The sequence below is a fragment of the Carettochelys insculpta genome, chromosome 8 (assembly GCF_033958435.1).
Source record: "Carettochelys insculpta isolate YL-2023 chromosome 8, ASM3395843v1, whole genome shotgun sequence".
NCBI classification, from domain to species: domain Eukaryota; kingdom Metazoa; phylum Chordata; order Testudines; family Carettochelyidae; genus Carettochelys; species Carettochelys insculpta.
In genome coordinates this window covers 29,958,364-29,982,966 of record NC_134144.1, presented here as the reverse complement: position 1 = coordinate 29,982,966, position 24,603 = coordinate 29,958,364, and the positions used below count along the sequence as shown (strand labels likewise).

Genomic DNA, 24,603 nt, shown 5'->3' with positions numbered 1-24,603 from the left:
TTAAGGACCCTTTCCTTTGTGTTTTATTAATATTCTAGACCATTGTTTCCCAAATGGTGTTCTATGGAACCCCAGGTGAAAATAAGGGTTCTGCGAGAAAATGATCGGGGTTGGCAACCTGCTGCTCAGGAGCCGCATGTGGTTCTAAGGAGTCATTACTGGCTCCAGACACTGCTGCCACTGACTTCTCTGCTGCCCTGTTGCTACTGAAACAGTAGAACTAAGTTTAATTGGTTCAACATCCAGAATTTAATTCTGTTATTTCAGTGGCAGCAGGGCAGGGAGCCGCAGACGGACTCTCACTTGCAAAATAGCTGGTGCACGTGATGGGGGCGAGGCAAGGGGAGACGATGGCTATCCAGAAGGGGAGCCAGACAGGTCCTGTGGTTCCTGTGTCAGTCTCACCTTTCACTGGCTATGACGGGTCTTTTGCATTGCCATAGGGCGGCCAACAAAATCAGGCCCTGCGGACTAGAGTTGGAGGAGCAGTAGAGGCTAAGGAAGGTTCATCCGCCGTGTTGGGTGAGGTAACAAGCGGAAATAATGGGTGCAATTTGCTCTGGTGGGGTTAGGCTGGGGGCCTCTCTGGGTGGATGGGTTTGTCCTGAGGCCTGGTTTGGGGATGAAGAGGGTTAATCTTGGAGATGGGAAAGGGTGTTTGGCACTGAGAGGGGTTACGCCATATATAAGACTGTTATTAGGGGTTCCACAAAATTCTTTCCACTTTAAAAGGGTTCTGTGGCCAAATAAAATTGGAAAACACTGGTCTAGACTACTGAAGCTCCTTCAAAGCTATTATACTCTATTGTTTCATGGCCTAGTTGGGGACTGTTCACTGTATGAGCTAGTAACATGCTAGTGTAAAAATCTACTTCAATAGCAAATTTATGATACAAGTGTGGAATCTAACAACCAGATGTTAACTTCTCAGTACCTAGATTACTGGCAATAGTATTAATGGTACCTTGGGAATAATTTCAGTCTAACATTAAATATGTTTCAAATGGGTATTAGAAACTTTCGTACCAATATGATATACCACCTTCTTCATCTTGCTGGAAATGCTGTCTAATTCCAAGGTATTTAAAATCTTGGAGAAAAGCCATTCTCTAGGGGTTATGCCTTGTCTGCTGGAGACACTGCTGGGGACAAAGGAGGTTTTCTGGCTATTTGGAACCTGTGTAGGTCAGGATATGGGGGAGAAGATAGTACTGATTTGAAACTGCTCCCCTAGCCTGCCTGCCTGAATTGATCAGCAGTGAGCAAGGGCTCACATAGGGAAGTCTGTCTGAGGAAGCTTATATGTCCCCATGCAGACATAGAACTTTGAGTATGAAATTGTGATTTTAAAAAAAAAAACTCTTCTGCACATCTTCCCACTTCATCTTATTGACTAGATTTCCAAATTCCCCTCAACATTTGTCTGCCTGAAATTCACTGTCCATGAACCGGCCCCAGCTTATGATGAATGTAAGTCCTTTTATTCTCGGCTATTGGTAACAAGACCTTATATTATTTTGACATTCACAGCCAGTTCTAGAAAGGCCTCCCTGTCAAGGAGAGGACGTTCTTCTTTTAAATTTCAAAAGTTGTCTTCTGTAGCTTAGCAAGAAAGCTGCTCATTTCTAGGGAGGTGGAAAACCCAAGCAAATAAACTAACTATACTATAAACACTGTTTACTCTATACTGCATTTTTTTAAATTCTGTTTCTCAAAGCTGTTGTGTGGAGAGATGCATCTCCAAGCTTTCCCCCATTGCTATTATCATCCAAGAAAAGTGAGTCTAATGGACAAAAGGTTAGGGCCCCACTCAGCCCTACACAGACATATATTATCTGACAATTCTTGTCCCAAAGCGCAGGCAGTCTAAGAATGAATTGAATATCAATGAGCACATGTGTAAGGTTTTACTCACAAAAAATGAATGTCAGTAAGTGGGAATTAACTTTTTATGATCTACAGTAGCACAGAAGTTTCATTTTTCTCAAGTCAACAAATTTGACAGATAAACACAGCTTTCCACATCAATGAAAATTAATCAGACTTCATTAATGAAAACAGTATTGCGACCATTACTATGGGCCCTCATGAAATTATGCAAAGTGAGAGCTGAAAAAGTGCATTGATTATGCTTATACCAACTTTTTCCACCAGAAGGGAGCTCACACATTCAATATACATACACGATTACTGTGCACGTTCCCTTGTACAGCTGTCCAGCATATTGACAGATGAAAGGAAACATGATGAAGTTAGTCAGTTGGGCTTCAGAGTAGTGTGTGAGAAGAGCCAAGTGCATAGGCAGAAGACCTTCCCATAATGGTCCACTTATGGGATGGAAGTTGGAGCACACTGCTTCCTAGATCTCCTATGGGCCTCAGTCTGAGCTGTGATGACATCACAAGCTTGACAGGCTTCTCTAAACTAAGCAGTTGAGGGTCAGCATTCACCCACTTGGTGGTAAGTCTGAATTTCTTGAGACCTTGATGCTCTATAAGAGTTTTGGCCTCCTTTTCATTGCAGGTATTTCTTGAGTTGGCTATAGAGTCCAGCCTTAAGCAGATATTCTTGATGGATGTGTCCCAGACAGAGAAGCCTCCAACTGTCCAACATAGTCTACCTAGATGGTAGGCTGGTTCTCTCAAGAATCTTGCTGGTCTCAAGCAACTCCATGGATTTTTCTGTCACAGCAAAGGTGGAAGATATTCAATCTCCACTCAGGTGAGATGGGCCAGTTCTAATGTTTCTGCTAATCTTTTCCATCCAGGTGTGGAATAAATTTATGTACACTGATGCATGTGGGAATGCACACCACCAGTAGAAACAAACAAGCAAACAAAATCTAGCTGTGGGTGCTCTGCTATTAGTTGGGTGGCATTTAAATCTCTCCTAAGCACCTGCACAAGTACACAGCTTGTAGAGAACGCTGGCCACCTCCTTTGCCTGGTGAGGAAGATGAAACAGCCATCAGTATCTGTGGATCAGGATCCGCTTCCTCTTCCTCATACTCTGATGGAGCTGATAATGTCTCACGGATGCTGTATGGGGGTGAGGAACTCATGGATGGTCTCATAGTCCCTTTCCGTTAGTTGTTTTTTCAGCCAGCTCTTACAAGCTTTGTGGGTTCATGGGGGGACATGAGCAGCAGATGCTGCACTTTGCACACCTCTGCCTTTGATCAGAAACAGCACTGATGCCTGTCACCAATGGAAAAGTAAAGGTGGCACAGGACAGAGCCCTGTGATTCTGGGGATAGTCTTTGTCCATGGGGCAAGACTTCTCAAGACAGGAAGAAAACTAACTTATACTAATACTTACACTTATAATACTTATACTAAGACTAAAACTATAACAAAGACTTAGACACTAGAACTATTTTCAATATATGTTATAGGCTCATGAAGAGAAAGAAGCTGAGGAATCCCAGGGCACAAAGGATTCTGACCCAGGCCAAAGAGTGGTCAGAAAAACCTGGAGAGATGTTTGCTCCTTATACTTCGGTCCAGAGCAAGCAGCGTTTGTTTATCCATCTTACCACTATGGGGCCAGAGTCAGAATCTTCAGGCTCACGGCCTGTGCGCACACCCAGCTGCGGAACACATATAGGACCAATACTGAGAAGAAGAACCTGTAGATGTTTTGTGAGGAAGATGCAGAGTACCACACATCTGACAACAATTATAGCCAGCAGGGCTGGCAGCCGCTGCAGGCCCCAAGGCAAGGTGTGGGGAAGGCGGCTCTGTGCCCTCCGAAGGGGCAGGGACCCTGACAGAATGGGTGGGCCCAGGGAGAGCCAGTCCTCAGCACTGCGCAGACCATGGTGCACCCAATGCCCCCAGTGCTTAGAGAGCCACGCTGGGTGAGAAGAGCTTTAGGAGAGTCCCAGGCCCCTTTGAATTACCAAGCCCCAAGGCAATTTTCCCCTTTGCAACTCCTTGTAGCAGGGGGACCAGAGCAGTATAAGGACATAGAATGAGATTTTTCCACTGTGAATTAGTGCCACAATCTACACTCCCCCACCTATATAATGTACCCTACCCCTTTCCCATCTGCACACCATCTCTTCCAAACGTGATCGTTGCTCAGCACTGATCACTGTGGGTACCTGATGTAGCAGTGTGCTGTGTTGCGAAGGCGCAGTATAGTAAAGGGAGCCATAGAAGGCTGACATCCCCATGAGGGGTGTAATGGTGGATGGTCTGCAGTGTATCTATGATGGGTGTGGTAATGGTAAACCATGTGCCTGTGGGTGAAGAGGAGGATGTGTATAATTCTTAGCTCATCACTTCTTTGCTTTAGGGCATAAGTTATGCATGTGGCAACTCTAGTGAAATTTGTTATGAATTATTTTCCTCTGTGTGTTTAAATCCTTAAACAAGCATTTGGAGGGCAAAGCAAGTGATGGGAGAGAATAACCACAAAACTTATGTATTAGCAACTGTTCCACCTAAACTTCCAGTGGAGATAATTAATGTATAAAAATAATCCTAAACCCAATTTTTAAAATAAATGTAAATACAAACTACTTATTGCACAACAATCCATTTCTTTATCAAATTTTGTGTGGAGAGCTATTAAAGAAAATGTTGACTGCTATACACAAATTTCAGCCAGAGCCTAATTTCAAACATGCAAACATTAAACAGTTCTGAATATAAAGTAAAAAAGTATGGAGTAAAAATCTGTACAATACCAGTCTCCAGGAAGCAGTCTTGTGCAGCTTTGTAATATTCACCTAATCCAGAATGCATGCTCCCAAAGTTACACCCCTATAGCCATCTTTTTATACCCTCTCTGTTTATGAGTAAAAGGTACTGTGTGCATTATTTTAGCCAATCAGCTTTCTCCCTTGTCTGTCTGGTATCAGGGTGCACCCTTATCTCTTTGTTATGAACACATGCATTCCAGGTCATGACAACTCCTCCTGGGTCTGTACTAGCACAGAACTCTCATGTATCTTGTCCTTTTCCTTTGGTACATTTCCAGGATAAATCCCTTTCTGTTGCTATGGTAAAGCTGTCTCGGTCTTGACAGCTCCCCTATTCACTTTAGCCAAAACTCACTTAGTGAATGCAATGGGTTATGGAATGCTTAGCATAAGTAAGCAAGGTTATATAAAAAGAACAGGGGAATTTAGACTATGTAACTGCTACTATATTATTATTATGTGCTTAATACAAACAGTATATATATGGTGAAGATAATATGTATTGGTATTGTGATGCACACATGCATGCACTAATCTGGTATATATTCGTCAACAACATCCTCAGGATAGTGTCAGAATAGAAAATATTCAGTAATTAATTACCCAGTAATGAACTAGCATTGTTTTCCTTATTGTAGATCACTACCTTGACAGCAACAATGAACCTCATTCATGCCCTCATTCTATAAAATAAAACAAAACATGTTTCTATCTTGCATAAATGGAAAGTGAAGATCTGTGCAAGAATCCTTATGATGAGAATGCATTCTATGGTCTATGTAATTTCTTTCCTTCTAAATTCTGAATAGATTCTCCCACACCCCACCACCTCCATGCCCCCTTCCTATCTCCAGCCCCCCTGCCCACCTGCACCTTCTGGTAAGGTACTATCTGTATTCTCCATTATAAGCATAGGAAATAACTTTCTGACGCAGGAACACTTGCCTCACTTCAAGCATAAATAGTCCCATTGAACTCAATGCTGATAAAGCTGGTAACAGTTTACCTAACTGTTTTTTTTTAAAAAAAAACTTTTAAACTGCATCCACCTTCCATGCAGAAGAGATGGATGCCAGCCAGAACAATCCAAGGAGGAAAATTACCCTCAGACAAAAAAGGGGAAAAACCAAACCTTTTCTAGCCATGACTCACACAGTATTTTGTGGTAAACTAAATCTCTTTAGAAACTGATTGCATGGAATAGCTATTCATTGACATTAAATAACACTAAATCAGTCATGCAAGGGTTCATAGCTAAAATAAGATCAAAAGGCAAAATTACCACAGTGAGGGAAGAGGCCTAGACATATCGGGTGAATCTATAGAGAAAATCTTGATCAATTTGAAGAGAACCACTGGATTCAGCGCAGAGATCACAAGAATGTAAAAAAGTGCAGGATAAAATGTGTACAGGTTGAACCTCTCTAGTCTGGAACTCTCTCACCCAGCAATCTCTGTAATCCAGCATAATTTTAATTAGTCAGACAACCACTTATCATGGCTGTGGCCAAGTTTCCTGTGGTCTCAAAGTTATTTAGCTCTAATCTACCCCAAATGTCTTCTAAGAGCCCAGTAAGGAGTGGAAGTGTTGGTAATGTGCTCGACAATAACAACTTCCCATGGTCTGGCAAATTCTCTTGTTTGACACTGGTTTGGTCCCGAGGGCTCCTGACTAACCAGGTTCAACTGTAGGGTGTTTCTCTGGTGCCTGAATTACAGCCAGTTGAATTCTGAAACTGTATGATGAAATATTTCCCCATTTTTCAAACCAGCTCTGAATAACATCTGTTATCCTCAGGGATGAGTAATGGCATTACTGGCCCATGCTTCATGTTCCTAAGCTCTTATGAATTCCAAAATGGTAACAGTGTTTTTGTTTTTAAGAATGACTGTAGGCCTCAGGGGTGTCAAGAAAAGCATGAAAATATGACCAAAGTGTAATGAATGCAGGGACATCTGCCTGCATCTGCTCACAGCCCAAGACCTTCCCTGAGCATCTTAATGGGGCATTGACATCAATATCTACTGTGCTGGGAGGTCCCCAGCAACACCATTCCAGCAGAAGATTGTGCATGACGGGAGAAAGAGGAGAAGCAGATAGGAGGCCAAGCCCGTACAAGCCGACTGTTATACACAAGGTTAGTGCAGGGATTCCTCCTCCCCTCCCCGCCCCCCGTGCTTTAATCCATGACTCTTACGAACAGAAGAAAAACAAGCCCTGCTGCCAACCCTGCAGAGAGAAGGGGGCAGCTTGCTTACTGCTGCTCAGTGGGGCTAACGGCCGTGGGCCCCAGGGCAAGGTGGACCAAGCTCTGCACACCAGAAGGGGCGGGGCCTAGGACAGTCAGTGGTGCTCTTCCCTCACCCTCCTCACCCCCTGCACACCCACACACACTGCACAGAGTGGAGACGCACTGCTGCTAGCACTTCAGGGGAGCTCTAGCTGCTCCCAGTGACAAAGTAGCAGCAGTAGTGACAGGCTCTCTGGGCTCCTCTGAAACCCTGGGCCCCAAGCAACTGCCCTGAGTGCCCCCCTCCCATCAGTGGGTCTGCTGATACTGAAAGAGAAGAGAGGGAGTGCCCTGGGCCGCAGAGGCAGAAATCCAGGAGGTGGCTCTGTTTTGGTGTAGGCAGATGTGACAGTTCTCAGAGTACCCAGCTCAGAGCTGTTCTTTTGCCTTCAGCCACATAAATCCTATTCTTCAGCACTGTCTTTGCCTTGCAAGTCAGTGGGAACTGCACCCTTGTCCCCAAGTCCTCTTGATACATTTACCTGTGATAATCAGCCCAACATGATGCTCACAGAAATCCCAGACCCTCTGCTCCCAAAGGAGCAGTCCACACTGGTTAGCAGATTAACCTTAAATCACCACTCTTATGAGTGCTTGCAATAAAGCAAAAGATTTATGTAACTAAGAATAAAAGTTCCATTAGACACATGAGTAACGGAACAAGTGTTTGCAGCACGAAATAAAAAATTGAGAAAGTGAACTAGGGTTTACAATTAACATTACTTTTCTATCTCATGCACTGGTTCCCAAACTTTTTGGCATCACACCCCACTGTTGATTTTTGAGAAACCCTCACACCCCCCACCTCTTCTTTACCATCATCCAACCCACTTTTAACAAAAAATTCAATGCATAATTTGAAATAAACACAAAAGCTTGATATTAAAATGTTGTTTAAAATGAAAAATAAGCACAAATAACTTGTCTTGCCCCTTGTTGCCTGGTGCAGCCCCAGCTGGCCAGCTGCATGAGTCCCATGCCAGTCTCCAGAGCTGCCCGTGCCAGCTGCCCACTCGCCTGAGACCTGGTGTTTCCAGAGCCACCTGCCCAAGCCTCACACTGCTGGGGCCAGCAGCCCACCCACCATTCCGAGCCCCACGCTGCTGGGGCCAGCTGCCTAAGCCCTGCTCTGCCAGGGGCAGCCGCCTGAGCCCCACATGTCCTGTAAGCTGGCCGGCCACCCGAGCCCTGCAAGCCCCGTGAGCTGCCCACCTGAGCCCCTTCCCCGGCCCTCCCACAAAACCAGGCACCCCCAGACCTCCATCTAACCCCATCCTCCTCCTCCCCCCCGCAACCCACACTCACTCTCATTTGCAGAAGACAGCCAGCTCCATGTGGGTTTTTGCTGGCTGGCTGCTTTTTATAGCAGCAGCACCAGGTCACCCACGTAAAACGGCAGGGTCTGAGACCCAGAAGCAAAGGCCAGATCTTTCTTCAGGTGGGGAGAATGAATCACCTGGGGCCCCCCCCCCGGAATTTCTTCACACGCCACTGGGGGGGGGCATGCCCCCCAGTTTGGGAAACCATGATCTAATGAAATAGGTTTTCCCCAGACCATTCAATCTATTGTAGTGTTGGCTGGCTGCCCACGTTCCAGACTTGCAAAAGACACATCTGCTCAAAAAGTAACAGAGAGATAGCCATGCTAGTCCATATACTATGAAAACAAAAAAGCAGTCCAGGAGCACTTTAAAGACTAACAAAATAATGTATTAGGTGATGAGCTTTTGTGGGACAGACCCACTTCTTCAGACCCTAGCCACACCAGAACAGACTCAATATTTATGGCTCAAAAAGGTGTCTCTTCAGTGAATGATTCAGTGTCTTTCTCTGCCCTGTGACTCAGTCTTTGGTCTCTATTTACAGAGGGGGTGGTGCGATGTCTGTTCTAAATTTTCCTTTTTACCTCCAAGTGGTTTTCATGTTTATAGTTTATTTTAGTGGTTTTCCATGGACTTTTCCACATTGCTTCAACTGAATAGCAGAGCAAAACATTGCATAATTGATTAGGCAGGCAAAAGCCCACCAATGAGGGAGGGGGGCAGCATTTCAGAGGGGCCTGCAACTCCAGCCACTGCCACAGCCAAAATATCAGCAGCGGCAGCTGGAGCTCTGTGCCCTTTTGAATTGTTGCAGCAGCACTGCTGTGTGCAGCTGTGAGGGATGGGGATCCCAGCACTATGGTCAGGGATGCACTGAGGGCTGAATGCCCTAGACCCTGCCCCTGCCTCTTCCAGGGCACAGAGCTGGGCACTTCCTCCCACTTTTTGCCCCTGGGCCCGTGGTGCCTCTCAGCACGACTGGACAGGGAGGAGGGATGCCTCCCTCCCACTGGAATGGCCTCTCACCCAAAAATACGATTCCCTGGTGATTCACTCTCACGGCAAGACCATAAGGGCATAATTTTCTAGTTACCTTGTTCCTTAAATATTACTCATAATCAAACCAGCTGACAAAGGGGGCGCTGTTGTCATCCTGAATAAGTCAGACTATGAACAGGAGGCAGCCAGACAACTCTCCAACATCACATTTTACAGACCTCTCTCCGCTGATCCTACTTTGGAATTTCAAAGGAAATTACAACTACTGAAGGAACTCCCTGCTGCTACTCGGGACCTCATTCACTCAGACACACCATCTGAGCCGCAGCCTGGATTATTCTATTTACTTCCCAAAATTCACAAACCTGGAAACCCTAGACGCCCTATCATTTCAGGTATTCGCACCCTTACCAACGGACTATCCAGTTACGTGGACTCCCTCCTCAAACCCTATGCCACCAACACTCCCAGCTATATCCAAGACACCACCAACTTCCTGAGGAAATTACAAAACATCGGAGAAGTTCCTGATAACGCCATCCTTGCCACAATGGATGTAGAGGCTCTGTACACTAATATTCCACATAAAGACGGATTACAAGCAATCAGGAATACCATCCCTGATGCCACCACAGCCAATCTGGTGTCTGACCTCTGTAACTTTGTTCTTACACACAATCATTTCCGTTTTGGGGACAATTTATACCTCCAGATTACTGGAACTGCTATGGGCACCCGCATGGCCCCACAATATGCTAATATATTTATGGCTGACCTGGAACAACGATTCCTCAGCTCTCGTCCCCTATTACCACTCCTCTACTTAAGATACATTGATGACATCTTTATGATTTGGACCCATGGTACAGAGGCTCTAGAAGAATTCCACAGAGACTTTAACAATCTACACCCCACCATCAACTTATGCCTCGATTACAACATGCAAGAGATACGTTTCCTGGACACTACAGTACTAATCAAGGATGGCCTGATCAGTACCACACTGTACCGAAAACCTACTGATCGCTATACTTATCTACACCCTTCTAGTTTCCATCCTCCACACGTGACTAGATCCATTGTTTACAGTCAAGCTCTTAGGTATAATCGCATTTGCTCTGATCCAACTGACAGAGACCAAAAACTACAAGAACTTTACCAAATATTCATAAATCTGAATTACCCACCAGGAGAAGTAAAAAAACAAAATCGACAGGGCCAGACGAATACCCAGAGACCAGCTACTCCAAGATCGGCCCAAAAAAGCCAAGAACAGAACACCACTGGTCATCACCTACAGCCCCCAACTCAGACCACTGCAACGAATTATTAAAGACCTACAACCTATTCTTAATCAAGATGCTACACTCCAGAAGGCCCTGGGTGACATGCCTGTTCTCTCCTACAGACAACCTCCCAACCTCATGAGGATCCTCACTAACAGCCACAGTCTATACCCCAGGAACACCAGTCCTGGAACCTTTCCATGCAACAAAGCCCGCTGCCAGCTTTGTCCACATATCTTCTCTGGAAATACCATCACTGGACCCAACCAGGTTACTCATAGAATCATGGACACTTTCTCATGCTCCTCTACAAACATCATATATGCCATCATGTGCCAACAATTCCCAGATGCTTTGTATATTGGACAGACTTCTAACTCCCTTAGACAAAGGGTCAACGGGCACAAAACAGACATCAAAACACTCCAGATCCACAAACCAGTTAGTCAACATTTTAATGGAATGGGGCATTCTGTCAATGACCTAAACGTATGTGTGTTACTTAAGAGGAATTATCGCACCGTTCTGGAAAGAGAAGCAGACGAGCTGGCTTTTATATTCAAATTCGGCACATTAACACATGGTTTAAATCGTGATGGGAACTTTCTGAGTCACTATAGGGGCTCGTCTGCATACTTGGCTCAATCTAATTCTTGACCTTCCCCGCACCCCTCCACTCTCTGATTTGCTCACCTTGATTATCTTTTTCTGATTTGTCCTCCTTGCTTACTGTTCTTGGTTCTCTCCGTCTTAAATATTGAGTCTGTTCTAAGTCTGGTTATGGTCTGAGAAGTGGGTCTGTCCCACGAAAGCTCACCTGATGAACTATTTTGCTAGTGTTTAAAGTGCTACTTGACTGCTTTTTGTTTTGAAACCTCACAAGTGAGTATGGAGAAGCTAAGCTATAAGCTTCCACTATAGACCTCATATGTCATTCGTCATGGATAAGTACCACGAAAACAATGTAGTGAGTTTGTCAGGTCTGAGACAGGAATTGCTGGTAAAGAATGCAGAACCCTTTGCCAGGGTTGGCAGCAATGGGACTACATATCACAATAGGTCACCGCATTTCCTTAACCTCGCACTCATTATATACCATACCCCTCCTTCAATATGCATGTGCAGCTAGGAATTTAGTGATGTGAAAGAGGAAATAGTAGGGCTGCTAATATGATTATTAGACAGAATCAAAGGCCATTGTTCCCTCAGTGCGAGGGTGATGAAACACAGGGGTCAAGCCAGAACTGACCGTAGCTATGGAGTAATCCTAGGGAAGGTAAACCAGCCTCATGCTCTAAATTTGATTACTAATGGTTAGCAAAGGGGACAGGATTTAGCCCTTTATTTATAAATACCCAGCAGTCACGGGGCAGGGAAACGAGACCCTCTCCTTACAGTTCTGTCACCTAGATTACTGTGCTGAACAATAACTAGGCACTTCATTACTGGAAAGACATTGACAGATTGGAGAGGGATCAAAGAAAAGCAACAGAAATGGTTAGTGCTGAAAGTTTTGATTTACGAGGAAAGATTAAGAGTTAAGTATGTATCACCTGGCGATGCGATGACTAAGAGGGGACGTGATAGCAGTCTGCAAATATCTGATGCATACGAACACCAGTGGAGAACTGGAGAGAATTATGTACATAATGAAAGCGAGGAGTGTGTGGAGAAGTAGGAGTAAAAGGATGGGATTCAAAGAGGAACTATTTGGACTGGTATAACTTTCAACGAGAGTGCTTGTGTGTCAACTTTAAGTCAGCAGGTTAAAACAAAAACAAAACCAAGAAAAAACAGTTTTAAGCAGGCTAATTATACTTGCATCTGCAATTAAGGTTTCAGTGTATTGGGACATAAGTACCCCCACTAGTTCTTCAGTGCTCCACATGTTCACCCCACAAAAACCAGGACTTCAAATCTGATAATTCTAAAATAAAACTAGAAAATATTGTTTTAGAAGCAGATAAAATCTTCAGAGCAATACAGGGCCCAAGACCTCTTTTTTTTTTTTGCTTTGAAATTCACAATTTATTTGATCTTGTTATTTACTTTACTCCTTATTTTTAGTATAAAGACTACTATAAATGCCATGGTGAGAAGAACATTACTTCAGTAAATATTATAACACCAATCCTGCAAATTCTGAAATACATGAGTAACTTTACACACAGGAATAAGTCTATCAAAACAAAAAGCAGTCAAGTAGCACTTTAAAGACCAGCAAAATGGTTTATTAGGTGAGCTTTCGTGGGACACCCTCACTTCTTCAGACCATAGCCAGACCAGAACAGACTCAATATTTAAGGCACAGAGAACCAAAAACAGTAAGCAAGGAGGACAAATCAGAAAAAGATAATCAAGGTGAGCAAATCAGAGAGTGGAGGGGTCGGGGGGAGGTCAAGAATTAGACTGAGCCAAGTATGCAGACAAGCCCCTATAGTGACTCAAAGTTCCCATCACGATTTAAACCATGTGTTAATGTGCCAAATTTGAATATAAAAGCCAGCTCGGCCGTTTCCCTTTCCAAAAAGGTGCGATAATTCCTTTCCAGTAACCTAAAGGTATGTGTGTTACTGAAAAGGAATTATCGCACCATTTTGGAAAGGGAAACAGCCCGAGCTGGCTTTTATATTCAAATTTGGCACATTAACACATGGTTTAAATCGTGATGGGAACTTTCTGAGTCACTATAGGGGCTTGTCTGCATACTTGGCTCAGTCTAATTCTTGACTCCCCCCGACCCCTCCACTCTCTGATTTGCTCACCTTGATTATCTTTTTCTGATTTGTCCTCCTTGCTTACTGTTCTTGGTTCTCTCTGTCTTAAATATTGAGTCTGTTCTAAGTCTGGCTATGGTCTGAGAAGTGGGTCTGTCCCACGAAAGCTCACCTAATAAACCATTTTGCTGGTCTTTAAAGTGCTACTTGACTGCTTTTTGTTTTGATAGTGTATAGACTAGCACGGCTTCCTCTCTGTTACTAGGAATAAGCCTGGTAGATATAATAGCTCACTGCATTAGCTATGATCAATATAGTAGGTATATGCAATAATATTTTTATTCCCAGAAAAAGGAATTTTCCATTCATTAATACTTACTTTTGTCAAAATAATTTCTCTGGTGGACTGATGATGTGATATTTTCAATTTGAAAAACAGTATTTTACTTTGATAGAGGTTCTATTTTTTCACAGCACATCTATACCTTCTGGATACCAAATTTTGTCCTTCAACAACAGAAATGTTAATTGTGTGCTAAATTCTAAATTTAGCTGTGGAAACATTTTCAAAGATAGCTGATGTGGATCTTTAATTACTAGTTTTCCACTGTATTTTAAATAAAGCTTCAGGTGAAATGCTGGCAACAGAGAATTGGTCACAATTCTATTACATGTACCTACTGTAATAGGTTTACTATTTGAACACAACATGCTGTGAGCTGAATCAATGAAAATAGAATGCCAGCTTTCATTTGGTCACAACAGGATATTTGCAAAGAGCAATTAAAAATACCTACAAATAAGAATTTATACTCCCCTCTTCCTATGTGACTACAGGATTTTCAAATACTTGTATTTAAGATGGGGAAAAAGGCATTCTGATTAAAAGTAAATTACACCATAAAATTGTATATTTTTCCTGGCACTACTTTGGCCATAAATTACTGCGTCAGTCAAAATCTACATCAATTACAGTCCGATTACTTCTACAAATAAAAACACGAAGAACTTCGGGAAAAAGGTTAAAAAGGTAAATGAAAAATTGGAGGCAGGTAAAGATAAGATCACAATCATAAAAGAATTCAGTGCCCTTTTTGTGTCATGCTGTAGGGGAAGGTCCATCTTTAAAGGCAAGACTTAATGAAATATAATTAGCCATTCATTATAATCCACTAAAATGACTAATACTTCACATTCAATGTAGTGGTCAGCAGTAGTCTGTGATATACATAGCTCAACTGGAACTTTAATTACCAAGTGTATGAACCAGTTTGTGATTTCAATACGGCCTCCTCTGGACTAAACTGCATCGATTTAACAGAAAATGTTTACACAGAAAAAAAATCAAATGCTATATAAGCAGCTACAAGAACGGTTTAACGCTGTAGGGTGCCTGTCAATGTAAATTCAGGAATCAAGGTTTTTGTCCCTATGTAATACCAGCAGCAATTCAGGCAGATAAATTTTACCCTCAGTTGCAACTGGAGAAGCCCAGTACTCAAAATTCTACTGTCACATTTTTTCAAATCCACTGAAGCCAATGGAGTTGCACAAATGTAACTGACTGCAGAACATAGCCTGCAAGATCTTTTATTAATGGTGATGATAAGATGTGGCCAAGAGAAGCCACCGTGGCTTTCAAATCTCAGGATGAGTTTGTCATGGTTGGCAGTTAGAAGAAAAAACAATTTAACTGGTCAACTGAGCAAACATGACATGGAGTTGCAGAGACACATGCAACATACCATTTCAGAGTGGCTCTTTCCTGAGTAGAACAGCATTCTGAAAGATTCTACAAAGGTGAAACACGATAGCTTAGAGATTGGAAATGGGAGATAAAAGCTTTTATCTCTGACTATGCCTACACTAGAGCACAAAGTCGGTTTTAAGGCACTTAACTTGATTTTACAATGCGACTGTCTTCACTGCTTAGTGCCCCTTAAAATCACCCATTGATTTTAAGGGGCACTAAGGTCGACTTCCTCGCTCCGCCCCTCCAACATGGTGTAAAACCAGGTTTGAATTTTAAAGGTTGAATTAATGCTAGTGTGGAAACACTGTTACTTTAAAGTAATGTTCTCAGCCTCCAGAGGTATTCCACAATGCCATGAATGTGTCCGTATGCCAACATTTGTATGGCTGACCTGGAACAACGCGTTCTCAGTTCTTGTCCCCGAGCGCCCCTCCTCTACCTGTGCTACATTGATGACCTCTTCATCTTATGGACCCATGGGAAGGAGGCTCTTGAAGAGTTCCACCATGATTTCAACAGTTTCCACCCCACCATCAACGTTAGCCTGGACCAGTCCACATAAGAAATTCACTTCTTGGGCACTACTGTGCAGATAAGCAACAGTCACATAAATACCACCCTATACCAAAAACACATGGACCGCTATGCTTATCTACAAGCCTCCAGCTTCCATCCAGGGCACACTACATGATCCATTGTTTACAGCCAGGCACTAAGGTACAACCGGATTTGCTCTGATCCATCAGACAGAGACAAACATCTACAAGACCTTTACCAAGCTTTCCTCAAACTACAATACCCACCTAAGGAAGTCAGGAAACAGATTGACAGAGCCAGATGGGTACCCAGAGGGAAAACAAGAGCACACCACTGACCATCACATACAGTCCCCACCTCTCCAGTACAGCATCAGTGATCTGCATCCCATCCTGAACAATGATCTTTCACTCTCACAGACCTTTGGAGGCAGGCCTGTCCTCGCCTACAGACAGCCTGCCAACCTTAAGCAAATACTCACAAATACTACAAATCACAAACCAGTGACTCTAGGCTTGGAACCAGCCCCTGTAACAGTCCTCGCTGCCAACTCTGCTCACATATCTACACCAAGTATCAGAGGGGTAGCCGTGTTAGTCTGGATCTGTAGCAGCAACGAAGGGTCCTGTGGCACCTTATAGACTAACAGAAAAGTTTAGAGCATGAGCTTTCGTGAGTTAACTCACTTCTTCAGATGCTTATATCTACACCAGTGACTTCATCACAGGACCTAACATCAACTATACCATCAGAGGCTCCTTTACCTGCACATCTACTAATATAATATATGCCATCATGTGCCAGCAATGCCCCACTGCAATTTACATTGGCCACACTGGACAGTCTCTCCACAAAAGAATAAATGGACATAAATCAGACATCAGGAATGGTAATGTACAGAAGCCTGTGGGAGAACACTTCAATCTCCCTGGACACTCAGTAGCAGATTTAAGGGTGGTAATCTTGAAACAAAGAAATTTCAAAAATCAAATGGAGAGAGAAATCTCTGAGCTGCAATTTATTTGCAAATTTGACTCCATTAACCAAGGATTAAACAGAGACTGGGAGTGGCTTGCATCTTACAAAAACAGCTTCTCTGCCCTGGGTGTTAATAGCTCCCCATTAGACACTGACAATGGCTCACATCCCCCCCCCCCCCCCCCCCCCCCCCCCCCCCCCCGTCTGATCTGACTTGTTTTTGACTCTTTTGACAAGTACTATTGATACTGGGCCATTTCCACCTTGCTGAGTAGACCTTGTCAGCTCTGGCCCTCCCTTTTACTGGGACCGCACTCTTTAAATACCCCTCTGAAACGCCCCCCCCCCCCCCCCAAGCATCTGATGAAGCAGGTCTTTGCCCACGAAAGCTTATGCTCCAAAATATCTAAGTTGCCACAAGACCTCTTGTTGTCTGTTCTGGCAGCTTTCACCTCCGTTGCTTTCCAGATGTGCAGGAAGTAGTAAACAAAAAGCCCAGCAATTTGAATTCATTTTCTTTCTGGCCAGTGTGGCTATTGCATCTAGCCATGATTTCTCAGGGTTGCAAAAGAGCCCCAGCGTGGCGCCATCAGGAGATCCAGGATCTCATTTGTATGTGGGTGGATAAATCTGTGCCAAGCAAACACCAGGGATGCTCAGCAGAGATGAGTGAAAAATCAAGCTCCCGCTCTCCACATGGCTGCTGGGCTGTGCAGACCAAGCCTGCAGACAGTGGCATGCCCTGTCCGGTGTGGGGTGAAGGCTTCTTCCCCACACAGGAGTTAGCAGGAGAGGCAGAGAAACGTGTTTAATGGTTTCTGAGAGCACCCAGCTGACTGAACCAGTTCAACAGGTTATTCAAGGTGTAACCATGCGGTGGCTGCATTTTTAAGCAGTCACTGCTGGGACTGTGCTTCATTCGGTCCCTTTTTAAAGAATAGTGACTTTAAAAACTAACCTTGTTACCAAATGAGTCCTGGGATCACCCAACTGATTGAACCATTTCAACAGGTTGCTCAGCTTGTTTCCTGCACTCCACCTTTGCACAGGGCAGCCCTACATCCCAAGCAGCTATGCGGCTGGTGGGCTAGTCCCCTCTATCCCAGCACGTGGCAAACCCCTGCCCCACCACACTACCCAGCAGCTGGGCTGTGGGGACCATGCTTGCAGACAGAAGCGTTGTCCAGCCCTGCATGGGGTGAAGGATTCTTCCTTGCACAGGATTTAGCAGGAGGGGTGGAGAAACTGGTTTTCTGAGCTTCACATTTGTATGGGGCAACACCCCCCTAGGAGCCCTGACGTTGGCAGGCTTGCCCCCACCACACCACACCATGCAGACCATGCTTCCAGACAGCAGCATGTCCTGCCCTGTAGGGAGCAAAGGCTTCTTCCCTGTGAGAAACTTGTTTCCTCTGCTTCACATTTTATGGGGGTGCCCCCCACCAAGGCACCATGCCCTGAGGGCTAACCCCTGCCACAAACATTTTACAAGGCTGTCCCTCCCCCAAGGCACCAGCACTCTCCCTTCCCAAATTGTTTGGCTCAGCAGAGGATTTCCTGTGAAGGAATGGAGCTTGGGGGCTCTTTCTCTCCCTTTCCTCTTGCACACAGGTACTGGCTAGGGGTTCTTTGCTAGAAAAGACAAGGGAATCCCTTCATTCTTTCCTCAACTCTTCTATCTTCTCATGCTTCCTTCTCTTCTTGAGCCACCACTACTACTGATGGGGTAATGGCTCCTTCCAGCAGCCATTAGACACAATGCCCTCTGGGATTCTTTCCTTCTCATCCATTTAGTCTTGGGGATTCATAATGAGCCTGGAGCTAATTCTTCTAATGGTCTCCTCCCCTCATGTTGGAGATGTCAGTGCAATGGCCTCCCTAGTGCGTTCTTCAGTCATCACCACATAGAATTCACATTTTTTTCTCTCTCTACTTAGGGTGACCATATCTCCCTGTACCAAATATGGGATAGGGTGATAATGGGGGGGGGTGTAGCCAGACAAAGTCTCCCCCTTACAAGCCAGCTTGCTTGCTCCCCGCCCCACTGGGAAGCACACACAGCATGGAAACGGCTGCTGACAGCACAGTCTTTGATGTCTCTGATTGAGGCCCAGATGTGCTAGCTCATCGTGACCCTGAGAAACAGAAAGTACAGATAGAAGGCTAACAGGCCAAACTGTCAACAAGGGCGGGGGGGGGGAACCTCAGGAAATCACCCCAGCTGGCATTGATGAATATGATGACCACACAGCCATCCCAGAAGAGGAAGTCTCTGCCCACACGAAAAGAATGTCCTGTACTCCTAAATTGCTTATCTCCTGTCTTACAAGTGCAAATTAAGTAAGAATTGCCCTTGTAACAAACTGGCGTCACAAAAGACAGACCAGTATGATCTGGCACCTTAGATAAGAAAGAGAATATGTAACCCAAAAGGGGGTGTAAAAGGCGGGCCCAGCAGAACTCTAACTCTGAGTGCATTTCCACCAACTACCTGCTGGTCGGGTCAGGTGATTGCCTCCCAAGGTCCGCAACTGGGGACGCCCAACCTCGTATTCGTCTTTCCGCGGAATTGAGTGACCGATCCGGCTTGGCTATGCTGGTATCGAGAGATACAGAGAGGGTAAGATATAGCCATGCTAGGTCTCTTTTTTTTTTTGTGCACAGTTAAAGAATTAGAGCTCTGTAACTAGATGTCGTTGTATCAAGATATCATTGTGTTAGATGGTAACAGATATCTTTGTATTGGATTGTAACGTAACTTGTTAACACCTGTACTTTGCTAGCATATAAGAAGTGGACAATAGCCTTTTGTAACCACACGCTTATAACTGTAGCTTAATAAACTTGTAACCAGTTAACATCTAAGCCTGACTGCTGTTACCCTTTTGTCACTGCAACACAGCCAGCACAATAAAAAGAACTTTAACCGTTTGGTTACCACAGCCTGGCCGAAGGTGAGAGTGCTAGGAGCTCCTTGCTCTAACAGTAAAAAACTGGGTTGTTTAGGACCCAGGGGAATCCGTCAGCCTGTCTTGGCTGCTTGCAGCGACGAGCTCCCTGCTCTCGCAGTTTTAAACTCGGATGATAACAAGGGCATAGTTGGTACCTCACCGTACATTACCCAGCCACCGGCTAACAGGGGGGCACCTCCTTCCGGCTCCACTGAGGCACGGGGAGCTGGGAAGCAGGAGGCAGCCACCTGTGCTCCTCCCAGCTCACCAAGCCTCTGGGAGCCAGGAAGGGGGCAGATGCTGGTGCTCCCCCAGCTTCCCAAAGGCACAGGGATGTGGAGCACCAACTTGCCCTATCTTTGGAGGGCCCCCTGCTGGCTCCCTCTTCTTGTGGCTGGAGAGCACATAAGCTCTCCATGTGCTCTCTGGCTAGCAGCTGCACCTGTGCACACTGCTGAGAGAAAAGGTCAGCAGGCGGGGGAGGGGGGGGGCAAAATATGGGATAATTAGCCCCTTTCAAAAATAAGTCAGGATGACTTTCTGGCACCTGAAATACGGGGCTGTCCTACCCAATAGGGGATGGATGGTCACCCTCTCTCTACTACTTCAAACCTGGCTCCTTCAGCCAGACACATTACAACTATTGTACCACTTTTTCATTATCTCTTCTTTCCTTTAGAATAGTATGAAGTCTTTCCTTAGTCACATGGGTACTGATTGGTATAATTTCACTGGGGGAAGAGACACTAACCACTAGAAACCAACACACTGTCTTTTCTGCTCTTCTTCTTTTGAGTGACACGAACCACCAGACACCAATGCTCTCCGGGATTCTCTTCTTTTCCCTCTTTCCTAGAGGATAATATGACATCTTTCCCTAGTCTCATGGATCCTGTTTGATGTATTTTCACCAGGGGAAGAGACTTCTGAAAATGTCTGTTCTTCACTTCTGTGCAGTGTCAACTCACAAATTTCTCTCTCTCTAGTTCAAATCTGGTTCCTTCAGCCTCTCTCTGTTCACTTGTATTTAATGGCAATTTGAAGTCTGCAAAATCTGCCTCTTTCTGTAATATGGATAACTCAAACAAACAATTTCTCTCATCAGGGAAAGAGACTTCTGAAAAATGACTGTTTGTTTTCAGTGGGAGTGGAATGAGGGCAATGCAGTCTGGAAAGGTGATATCACACACCCACAACCACTTGTGGGGCATTTTTTTCCCCATAAAGCACCAACAAAAAAACCCAGAATGCCACAGGGCTGAAGGAACTGTGGGTTCCTGTGCCCAGAATGAATTGCTGCAACAGACGAACTTTGGCGATTGAGTGGGGATGCACTAAGTTGACTTTGTGGGCAGGTGTGGACACTCAACTTTGACTTTATTAAATCCGGTGTTGCAAAGTTGACTTTAATAAATTCAACTTGGCTACATCTATGCTATGAGAGAAATTCAATTTTTAATAAATTAGATTTTTGACCTCATTCTTATGAATTCGAATTTAAGTGTCCACAAACCTTCTTCAAATTCAACCCACCATTTTTCTTTGTTGAGTTTCTGCATCTCCATTGCCCTATGCAAGTTCAACAGCGTGAGCAGTGAATTGTGGGTACCTTTCCCACTGTTCCTTAGCCCCAGTTGCTTGTGAGTGTTGCATGTTAGAACCCCAGAATGCAAAGCACTGTCCAGAATTCAGAGCACCCAGTAACAGAACTCAGCTGGGTTCCCTGTGCTGTGCATCCTCTGCAGACGTTGGCATACCAGCAGGCTGCTGTGCTATCAGCCCTGTCCACCCCTGCCCAATTCCGTCAGCCGCGCATCCACTGTGGACATTGGTGTAGCAGCAGGCAGCTGTGTCTTCAGCCCTCCCACAAATCGCCCAAGTTCCCTGTGCCACACATCCTCCATGGACATTTGCTTAGTGGAGGGCAGCTGTGCTATCAGCCCTGTCCACCTGCACCTGGGTCCATCAGCCACGCATCCGGACCTTTATATTTGCGGGCCTGGGTGCTGCAAAATTCAAATTCAGATTCAATCAAAAATTCACAGGCTTCCTGTGACCTTCTTCCTGAGCATCTGCACGGAGAGCAGCAGAGAAGAAAGCAGCCATAAATGGAGGGTTACTCCATAGCTTTGTGGGATACATACAGGACACTTCTGGAGGCTAATAAATTCGAATTAAAGACAGTGCTTCCACACTAGCCTTTATTCCATACCCATCCGGTAATATCAACATTTTGTTATTGGTATTAGGGATCACTAATTCGAGCTAATGATATTTGCATTGAAGAGAGTGACATTTTAATATCAAGCTCACTCCCTTAAATTAGATTTTATCTCATAGTGTAGATGCAGCCTTTATTTCATAGTGTAGACGTAGTCTCTAAGGCATTGGTTGGAATCCACTATAACTTGGCAATGACTTTAAAGCTTGTTTTTACATTTTACATCACTTTGTAAAATGAACTTGTGGTCTCAGCACAGTTCACAGTACACAAGTGTCCACATCCTAAAATCATTACTGCATTTGGCACTGACAAATACTTAGGTTGATAGTCTAGGCAGAGAAGTCCAGCACTTAACAGATATTCCAAATGATCCATCTTCCCTCTTCTCCAGGAGCAATCCCTGTAGTTCAGAGTTAAGGGAGAAGGACATATCAGTTTTGAGATGCTTCTATGGCTAATGTTTTAGTCACTCTCTAATTATAAAAGGCCTCCCGTCTCCAAGGCTTTTGATCTTACACTTTTCATCAAAACAAAATTATTTACAGAAGTTTAGTGAAACTGTCCATCCCCTTCAAATTAGCCTTGTGACTTTCATCAATATCAGAACCAATTTACCTGGGCTAACCAGGCTCCCAGTTAGGTTACTTCCACAGATGTCTGTTCCTTTCCCTCTATTTCATTACCATCTGAACGACTAGAATTTTCCAGGCTTCCTGCCAAATGACTGAGTAGGTAAAATCCCTGTGTAGATGTACTCTACTATTCATCCCCCAAAGGTTTAGATAACAGAAGCAGCACAAATTCTGGATTTTCTTGTCACTGCCTCTTTGGTACCAATCTGACAGGAGTTTATATCTAAGCCTTTTATATAGGCTCCCTTCCTCAACCCCAATAATGCCCTACTGGACTGGTTGTGAGGTACCAAGAAAATGGAAGATTATATTGGCTGTCATGCCTGCTGGACTGATACCAAACATACATACAACCTACTCCTTTCTTCTCCCTTCTTTTCCCCCCAGCTATATATACTCTGGATTCTTATTAACTGCTCCAAATCTGATGAAGTGCGTCTTACCCACAAAAGTTCATTACCTAATAAATAAAACTGTCAGTCTTAAGGTGATAGAGGACTTGCCTGTTTTTTGACAAGCTAAAGACTAACACAGCTGCCCCTCTGAGGCTGTACACCAGCATGGTTTGGTATGTGAGGAATTCACAAAAATGAGCGAAGGAGGAATGCACACACTCTCTCTCTCACACACACACACACACACACACACACACACACACACTCTTTTTTAGGAACCTATTGCTACTGCAAGTTGAATCATTTGTCATCAGCACCTCTCCTTTACCTTAATCAGGTTAGAATCCTGAAATATGTTCCCTGGTATAAACATTGTCTTAAGCCATCACGTGTTACATTTATTTCTTTAAAAAAAAAAATTGGAGGTCCACCCACACCAAGAACTCTTGCTGCTTGTGCAAATATTTAAAATGTATAGAAATAAGCCCCAAACCCCAACAAACCTGAACATGAACTGACTTGCTCACTGAAGCTAATTCCAGCTCTATTGGAGCAAAAGAGGGGAGCAAGTTTCAGAGTACAGGCCTGTCTCTTTGGAACCCAAAACAGCTATGCTAATTGAAGCAGTGACTGCAACCAGTCACTCTATCTCTTTGGTTCCAAACTTTTTAGAACTTCATAGGTTGAAATCAAGACTTAACATTCAAGAAACAGATCAATAGCAGTCAGCGACAGAACATTGGTATAATAGACTGTCAAGGCAAAGCATTGTTTAATAAGCAGGTAGCAATTTCTGCCATTGAAGTTTGGTTGACACCGATCCCAAATTGGGCAGGACGGTCTTGAAAGGCAGAGTTCAAGTCCTAGGCCCAGGATGAATGACTTTACCACAAGCATGTGTCTCTGATGCCCTGCTGTATCACTAAGATTCACTGCTGTGCATGCCCGAAGCTCGGGGCAGCACCAGTCTCTTTCAAAGGAGGGATGGGCTGAGCTCCCACCCTGATTGCCAAGAGGCCCTACCATCTTCTCCTCCTTTTACCCCAAGGCTCTGCCCCGGGTTAGGCCAATAGCTGCAGTCAGGCCATAATAAGAGCCACCCAAGGAACTAGCTCCACCCATGGGCCAGCAGCAGCTCTTGAGACTCCCACCTAGGGCAGCTGGAGAGCCTGTGACCCTGACTGGCTCCCTGGGTGGCTCTTACCCCATCCGAGCTCAGGCTTTCAGGTCCTCAGGGGGAAAAAAGGAGGAAGAAGAATGGGGCTGCAGGATGGGGTATGTGCAGCTCCTGCACATGTCCAGCTTTTGCCTTTTGAAAAGGTGATCACCCACGATCACGTTAAGTTCCCAAAAGGAATTACAGTGTTGTCTCATACGAGTACAGGGCAGTAGCCTAATCCCGTGCTGAAAGATAGCATTTGTGCCTCAGCACATCGCCGCTGAATTCTGATTTACAAGACTGACACCTGGAATTTGCAAGTGGTGCACACAAATCATCAAACTCAGTCGTACAATTTTTTCACTAGTGCCCAGGGTGAAACTTAAATATTTTACAGGTAAAATAGTGTTGCATCCTGCTCTGTGTGTGTGTGTGTGTGTGTGTGTGTGTTTGTACATGCGTGTGTGTGTGTGAAGGGAGGGGTCTGAGATACAACAGCACCTGTAATAAATTTAAGCTGGGGGGGTGGAATTGTGGTGGGGATCAGGTCAGTGTTGGAGGCACTCAGAGCAGCTGGAGGAATGTGGGTGGTGTGCAGGAATTTGGGCAGGAAGTTGAGCATGTGGGGGGCTCAGAGCAGGTGGTGTGAGG

The 24,603-nt window shown here is 44.6% G+C and overlaps 1 protein-coding gene across 4 annotated transcripts in view; it reads right to left on the bottom strand.

The window, feature by feature from the left end:
* The window catches only part of ZNF385B (zinc finger protein 385B), a 124,617-nt gene extending 102,454 nt beyond the window's left edge, over positions 1 to 22,163 (bottom strand). For 2 of the 4 annotated variants that reach the window (XM_075001161.1, XM_075001160.1), the window contains exon 1: positions 4,694 to 4,829. In XM_075001161.1, coding sequence (XP_074857262.1) covers positions 4,694 to 4,751 — 58 coding nt within the window. In that variant the 5' untranslated portion in view covers positions 4,752 to 4,829. Of the gene's footprint in view, positions 1 to 4,693; positions 4,830 to 22,121 lie in introns of those variants that run through there. The other 2 variants (XM_075001164.1, XM_075001163.1) reach the window with 2 other exon arrangements.
* Positions 22,164 to 24,603: the final 2,440 nt, after the last annotated feature.